The sequence below is a fragment of the Jatropha curcas genome, chromosome 7 (genome assembly GCF_041381405.1).
Source record: "Jatropha curcas cultivar XTBG-Jc1 chromosome 7, XTBG_Jcur_1.0, whole genome shotgun sequence".
Lineage (NCBI taxonomy): Eukaryota > Viridiplantae > Streptophyta > Magnoliopsida > Malpighiales > Euphorbiaceae > Jatropha > Jatropha curcas.
In genome coordinates this window covers 20,235,355-20,243,322 of record NC_143157.1, presented here as the reverse complement: position 1 = coordinate 20,243,322, position 7,968 = coordinate 20,235,355, and the positions used below count along the sequence as shown (strand labels likewise).

At 32.4% G+C, this 7,968-nt stretch overlaps 1 protein-coding gene across 1 annotated transcript; it reads right to left on the bottom strand.

Annotated features, from left to right (window-relative positions):
- Nucleotides 1-262: 262 nt before the first annotated feature.
- On the bottom strand, nucleotides 263-4,732 carry LOC149494907 (uncharacterized). The gene is made up of 2 exons (XM_089723696.1): nucleotides 988-4,732; nucleotides 263-884 (listed from the first exon to the last, which is right to left on the bottom strand). Exon 1 carries the CDS (start codon nucleotides 4,715-4,717, stop codon nucleotides 4,013-4,015), a length of 705 nt encoding a protein of 234 aa, XP_089579822.1. The 5' UTR covers nucleotides 4,718-4,732; the 3' UTR covers nucleotides 263-884; nucleotides 988-4,012.
- Nucleotides 4,733-7,968: the final 3,236 nt, after the last annotated feature.

The window sequence follows — 7,968 nt, the reverse complement described above, 5'->3', positions numbered from 1 at the left end:
ATAATACAATTACCAATCAGCATAAATTTTCCATAATTATCAAAAATTTTATTCTAATTTTTTTTTACCAATATCGTATATATTATCATAAATCTCCACAAATTAACGCAATTAAATCATATTTATTTTTTTTTAAAAATCTGACAGAATAAAAATGACAAAAAAAAATTTTCCAATTTAAAGGTTCATTCGATTATTGTAATGTTACACACAACTACACAAGCATTTATTCAAACAATTTAAGTGTAATAAGCTCGATAAAACTTACATCATAAATGAATATACAACCCTAAACTTCTTTTTAAAAATATAAAACGTGAACTATAAAATTCTATGTTCATATATAAATTAAGAGACTTCCATTCTTAAAAAAACAAAAAAAGAAAGAAATTAAGAGACCCCGTTCACCATGCACCTTTTTATTTTATTGAGTTGTTTAACCAAAAAAAAAAAAAAAAAAGATCATAGATGAATTTTAAATAAGCTGTACACATGAACAATAATAATGGATTAGCCCGTTTGGCCATCTTGAAGCAAAAGCTCTCCTAATTTGATTTCAGAAAATGGCTTTGTTAATGGATGGCATTTAGCAACTAGTTTTGAAGAAACTTGTTCCATGGTTGGCCGAGATTGAGGATTCATACTCAAACATGCAAATGCAAGTTTGGAAATATAAATCAAGCCTTCAGCATCTCTTTTTTGAGGAATTTGTAGGCATTGGTCAATCACATCTTTCCATAGGGTTTGCTGGTTCGTTGCTGCTGAAGATGATGAAAGAGATGAAATGAAATCTCCTGGATGTGTTCCCATTATTGTCTCCAGTGCTACCACACCAAAGCTATAAACATCACATTTTTCGTTGACTACCATTGTGTAAGCTAGCTCTAGAAAGATTTCCAATACACCCATTAGTTTACAATAATGATAATGGTGCAAAATATGTCAAATACATATATTTTAGACTAATTAAGATGTCAAGGTGTTTACCTGGAGCTGTGTATCCAAATGTTCAGGCAAATGCAGTCCAATTTGATGTATCGGGCATCAAGAGCCTTGCTGTACCGAAATCACAGACATGAGCTTCTAATTCTGGATCTAGTAGGACATTGTTGCTGGAAAGGTCTCGATGAATAACTGGAGGGAAGCAATCATGGTGCATATAAGACAATGCACTAGCTATTCCTCTAACAACATTTAGCCTTTTACTCCAATTTAACTCCATTGCTTGTTCTTTATCACATAATATCTTTCTCAAACTTCCTCTTTCTATGAAGTTATAAATCAAAAATGAGTGTTCAGCATGAGGACAAAATCCATATAACTTCACAATGTTCCGATGGCGAATGTTTGTCAGCGCAACAATCTCATTTTCAAATGCTTTCACATTCAACATCTCATCATTCAGTGACTGGTTATGAAATTTCTTCACAGCAACCACTCTACCTATTGGCAACACAGCTTTATAGACAACTCCATACCCTCCCACTCCAATACAATACTTAGAATCAAAACCTTCTGTAGCGTCGATAATGTTTTCATATTGTAGATCTTTATCTGGGCTCCATATTGCATGAACACCTTCCTCACTACTTAACTTGGCTTTTCTCCTTATACTTCTTCGACGGAAAATGAAAAAACATCCTATGAAGAGAAAGAACAGAAACAAACTGGCGGACAAGATTGGAAGAACAATATGTTTGATTACTTTTTTGTCTTTTTTTCCCATGGTTTTTTTGATTATGAAGGAATCACAAGTCTTTAAGTTGGTGTTATTACCGCACAAGTCTTTGTTGTTTCTCAGCGCTTCAAATGGAGCCTCACGGAAAGCTTTAATATTAGGAATCTGGCCCTTTAACTTATTATAGGATATATCCACCGATGTTAAGCTTATCAAATAATCAAGAGCAGTTGGAATAGAACTTGACAATAAATTGTGGGAGAGATTCAACATCTCTAGTCTTTGCAACTGTCCAAGCTGCTCTGGTATCTCTTTTTTGAACAAATTGAAACTTAGACCAAGGCTTTGTAGAGACCGTAAATTCCCAATCTCTGAGGGGATATTACTAGAGAATTCATTTTTACTGAGGTTCAAGAAGAGTAAGTTTGAGCATTCACCAAGCTGTTTGGGAATCGATCCACTAAGATTATTTGCAGCCAAATTAAGATTAGAAAGATCACGTAACATACCAATTTCTTTAGGAATGCCACCTGAAATCTTATTGTTGCCGAGATAAAGGTAAAGTAATTGTAACTTTCCCAATTTTTTCGGTATATTCTCCACAAGATGATTAGATGAGAGGTCAAGCCATTGCAATTGAGTTGCCTTGCTGAATTCAGATGGAATTATGCCTGATATATTATTCTTGGAGATTTTCAAAGTTGACAAATTGTGAAAATCTTCCCATTTCCATGAAAGCTCACCATAGAATTTGTTATCACTTAAATCTAAATATTTTAAGTGTGGATATATCCCGAAATCTTGAGATATATTTCCTATGAGTTGGTTTCTATCAAGACGGAGTCTTATCAAGCTGCTACAATTTTTAAGGCTTTGAGGTACGGGACCCGTAAAATTGTTTCCATATGCACTGAAATATTGAAGTTGTCCACCAAGGCATATGTCATTTGGTAGGTGACCTCCCAATCTATTTTCATATATTCCTAATACTTTGAAGAGAGTAAGGTTGTTAATCTCTAAAGGCACAGCACCAGAAAATTGATTCAATCCAAGCAATAACTTTGATAGCATTGTCAAGTTTCCTATGGAAGCTGGGATTGCACCGGTGAGTTGATTGTCTGACAAGTCCAAAACAGTAACGGACCTCAACATTCCAACTTCCCATGGTACGGAACTAGAAAGTCGGTTGGTATGAAGATTAAGAGTTGATACCTTCGTCAAGTTTCCTATGGAAGCTGGGATTGCACCGGTGAGTTGATTGTCTGACAAGTCCAATTGAGCAACAGACTTCAACATTCCAACTTCCCAAGGTATGGAACCAGAAAGTCGGTTGGCATGAAGATAAAGTTTTGATACCTTCGTCAAGTTCCCTAAAGAAGCTGGGATTGCACCGGTGAGTTGATTGTCTGACAATTGCAAATCAGTAACGCACCTCAACTTTTCAACTTCCCAAGGTATGGAACCAGAAAGTTGGTTGGTATGAAGATAAAGAGTTGATACCTTCGCCAAGTTTCCTATGGAAGCTGGGATTGCACCGGTGAGTTGATTGTTTGACAATTGCAAATCAGTAACGCACCTCAACTTTTCGACTTCCCAAGGTATGGAACCAGAAAGTTGGTTGGTATGAAGATAAAGAGTTGATACCTTCGTCAAGTTTCCTATGGAAGCTGGGATTGCACCGGTGAGTTGATTGTTTGACAATGCCAAATCAGTAATGGACCTCAACATTCCAACTTCCCAAGGTATGGAACCAGAAAGTCGGTTGGCATGAAGATAAAGTTTTGATACCTTCGTCAAGTTCCCTAAAGAAGCTGGGATTGCACCGGTGAGTTGATTGTCTGACAATTGCAAATCAGTAACGCACCTCAACTTTTCGACTTCCCAAGGTATGGAACCAGAAAGTTGGTTGGTATGAAGATAAAGAGTTGATACCTTCGTCAAGTTTCCTATGGAAGCTGGGATTGCACCGGTGAGTTGATTGTTTGACAATGCCAAATCAGTAATGGACCTCAACATTCCAACTTCCCAAGGTAAGGAACCAGAAAGTCGGTTGGCATGAAGATAAAGTTTTGATACCTTCGTCAAGTTCCCTAAAGAAGCTGGGATTGCACCGGTGAGTTGATTGTTTGACAATTGCAAATCAGTAACGCACCTCAACTTTTCGACTTCCCAAGGTATGGAACCAAAAAGTCGGTTGGTATGAAGATAAAGAGTTGATACCTTCGTCAAGTTTCCTATGGAAGCTGGGATTGCACCGGTGAGTTGATTGTCTGATAATTCTAAATCAGTAACGGACCTCAACATTCCAACTTCTTTGGGTATGGAACCAAAAAGTTAGTTTAAACCGAGATAAAGGCCTGATACCTTTGTCAAGTTTCCAATAGAAAATGGGATTGAACTAGAGAAATTATTGTATGACAATGAAAGGAAAGTGAGAAATGTCAAAGTTCCAAGTTGTTGAGGTATGGGACCAGAAAAATGGTTCTTATGAAGTTTAAGAATTGATAGCTTTGTTAAGTTTCCTATTGAAGTTGGGATTGAACCAGACAGAAGGTTGCTTGACAAGTCAAAGTATGAGACAGAGCTTAATACTCCAACACCTTGAGGAATGATACCGGAGATTAAATTAATAGACAAGTCAAACACATTGAGTTTGGAAAGATTACCAATATGGGTAGGAAGGTTCCCATGAAATGAGTTGTTGCGAAGGTTAAAGCAAATAAGTTTGGGAAATAAGAAAATATCAAGATTTTGAAGTGTACCGTTTAAATGAGAATCCACGAGTCTTATTGCAGAGATACTCTTATCCTTATGACAGTGAATACCAAACCAATGGCAAGGAGTAGCACTGGTTGCAGACCAAGAAGATAAGACAAATTGGCTTTGATTATCAAGACTAGCTTTCCATTTTAGAAGAGCATTTGCTTGAGTTTGAATAGCAGTAGTAGAAGCAAAAGTAAGGACATGAAAGAATAATATAATTACTAGCATAGTATTAAGGGAGAAGAAGGAGAGAGATTTGTGTAAGGAGGATGGCATAATCGGTAGGTAGTTGCTTATAAATAATGAGGGATTAGAGAAATGTTGTTGAGGAATTTAAGATGCAGATGAAGAGATATTTATAGGGAAAAAATTTGCCTAGACGGAGGCCATGGCACCACTTATAGATCAAATCAATCAAACTAAGGATTTTTAAACACGGTTCGACTTTATCTTTTTTTTTAAAAAAAAATATATATATATATATATATATATATATATATATATATATATATATATGGTCAGAAATATCTAACTATTACATGTGTTTGGAAATTTAGGGTCAAAACAGAACATTGAGGTGGCAACAAATTAATAAGTAAGTTTAAAGACAAAAAGATGTAATCAATTCACGTGTATGTGTTTTTAGAAATTTATAACAGAACATAGAGGCAACAACAAACAAGTGAGTTTAAAGACAAACGCAATTAATTCCACTTTTGAGTTTACTTTGTTGTGGATCCAAACATAGGCCCTAGACAAGTCAATATTCTCTTTTTTTTTTTTTTCTATTTTTTTATAAATAAATTAACACCTCGCAATCCTTTGATATGCTAGGATAAGGAAATGAATACAAAAGTAAATCTCAAGGAAATTTCAAAAGAAAACGACATAACTAAAATTTTTTTTTTCCCAAAATAATGCATGGTGCCATGATGATTAAATAACTAATTGGACATTCCAATGCTTAAGAACTATTTAGTTTTAAATGAAATAAAGTTGGCATGGTTTGGTTTTTTCATAATTTTATAATTTATCAAAAAGTTTTATAAAGTTTTTAAGTTTCAAATAATTAAGCTTTTTGAATTACTAACTTGATAGTGTATTTTTAATATTAAACTTGCCAATACGAGGTCTATAACTATGAACATTTTAAAAATTGTTTTCATTTTACTATCAAAAAAAAAAAAATTTCATTTTCTTTTTTCAGTGCATGCTTAGAAACACCTTCAATTCAATAAAAAAATAATTTTTCATTGGTTTGGTTCATAGTGAGTCCATAAACCGGGTAAAACAAGTCACTCCCATTTTTAGGACTTTAAAACGACAAAAAATAAATTAATTTATTTGAAAATCCATAAGAGATTTTTTATTAAATAATGAATAAAGATGATTTCAATTGTCTATTCAAAATTTGAGTAAACCATTAAATACCTTCAAACTCTGCGTCTTGTAATAATTTCACCCTAAATCCAACTTAACCCCTCAAGCACTCCAACTAAAATGTTTTGTCACAATTATACCCCAATTCCAAATTGATCAAAATTAATTAATAATATATATTTAATATGGGTCCTACAACTTGAATTAACTTTATCCAAAGAATGAGTTGGCTAAATTATACTATAAAATACCTCAAACTTTGGCGATTGTAACAATTTCACCCCAAAATGATCTTAATCACTCAGACACTTACTTTTAACTTTTTATCTCAACTGCAAGTTGAATTCAAATTATAGCAAATATATTGTTCGAATAAGGGGGTCACATTCAATTACAATTTCACCTTAGATTCAAATTTTATCTTATTTTACTAGAGCCCCTAAATTACTATACAAGTATCAATTTAAAACGATATTGTTTTAATAATTTAGGTCAAAATGAGATTTTTAAACTAAAGTTTCAAAATCTGACATATACTATAATATGCTTATTAGAAATATGTAAAAAAGGTACTACCTTCCCCGAAATGTGGGAACCATTTAAAAAAAAGTTTAATGTATAAATTTACCATTTTATTTTTTTATAAAAAATCTTATGATACCTCTAATTTCACTTTGACTGAGTGAATACCATAATTTATAAAATTGTACCAATTAAAATGCTCCAACTTATGAAATTAAATCATAATTAAAAAATAAGAAAATTGTTATTCTAAAAGTTGTACTAAATATATATAGGACCCTTTTGGTCTCTTAAAGGACAACAATAATTCAATTATTACTACTCTAATTTCTGTATGAAATTCCCATAAAATTTTTCACTCCACTTATGAACCGAATCAATGAAACTAAAGATTTTTAAATAGTATTTCTATTGAAAGTTATGGCATTATTACCGTCACATTATGAAAACATTTTGTTTATTACTATTGTATTATGTTGCAGCCTTTTTAGTTTTAGAAGTATGGCTTAGATAGGTTAACTATGAGATAAGTTATGAAGTAAGGGTAAAAGTATGGGCAAGTATGAAATTGACAGCAAACCGTACTTGTGGTGCTTTAATCTTTTTGTATTTAAGTGTGAAACTTGATCAATGAATTATGCCCACTATGAAACCTCCTATTTCATAATGTTTTTCACAATCCTTCTCCTTTAAAGCCTAAAATCTACAAAATTTGTTCCTTTCTTTACTGCAGAAATTGTTTTGTAAAAGTTCTGCAGATAATGTTATTTCTCAATCACTTTTTTACCCAAAACTCTGACAGTTTCGATTTTATCCTTTCTTTTTTGTAAATATATGGTCCGAAATATCCAACTAACTAGTACCTGTTTTGTGGAAATTTAGGGATAAAACATAACATTGAGGTGACAACAAATAGTTGAGTTTAAAGACAAATAGATGTAATCAATTGACATATATGTGTTTTTAGAAATTTATTACAAAACACATAGGTCAACAAACAAGTGAGTTTATAAAGACAAACACATATAACCAAATGCAGCAAATTAATTCCACTTTTGAGTTTACTTTGTTGTTGACCCAAGCATATGCCCTAGACAAGATAATATTCTCTTTTTTTTTTTCTATTTTTTTATCAATAAATTAAGACCTCGCAATCCTTTGATATGCCAAGATAAGGAGATGAATACAAAAGGAAATCTAAGGAAATTTCAAAAGAAAACGACATAACTAAAAAATATACTTTTTTTCCCAAAATAATGCATCGTGCCGTGATGATTAAATAACTAATTAGACATTCCAATGCTTAAGAACTATTCAGTTTTAAATGAAATAATGTTGTCATGGTTTGGTTTTTCATAATTCTATAATTTATCAAAAACTTTCAAATATAATTATTCACTTTCTAAATTACTAACTTGACAGTGCATTTTTAATATTAGACGAGGTCTATGTCTATGAACATTTTAAAAATTATTTCCATTTTATTCTTTTTTCAGTATATGATTAGAAATACCTTCAACTCAGTAAAAACAATAATTTTTTATTAATTTGGTTCATAGTGAGTCCATAAACCGGGTCTAAACAAGTCAATCCCATTTTATGACTTTAAAATGACAAAAAATAAA

What these genes read in the sequence shown, in the direction of transcription:
- LOC149494907 (XM_089723696.1), bottom strand. Translation starts at nt 4,717, where the DNA reads ATGCCATCCTCCTTACACAAATCTCTCTCCTTCTTCTCCCTTAATACT.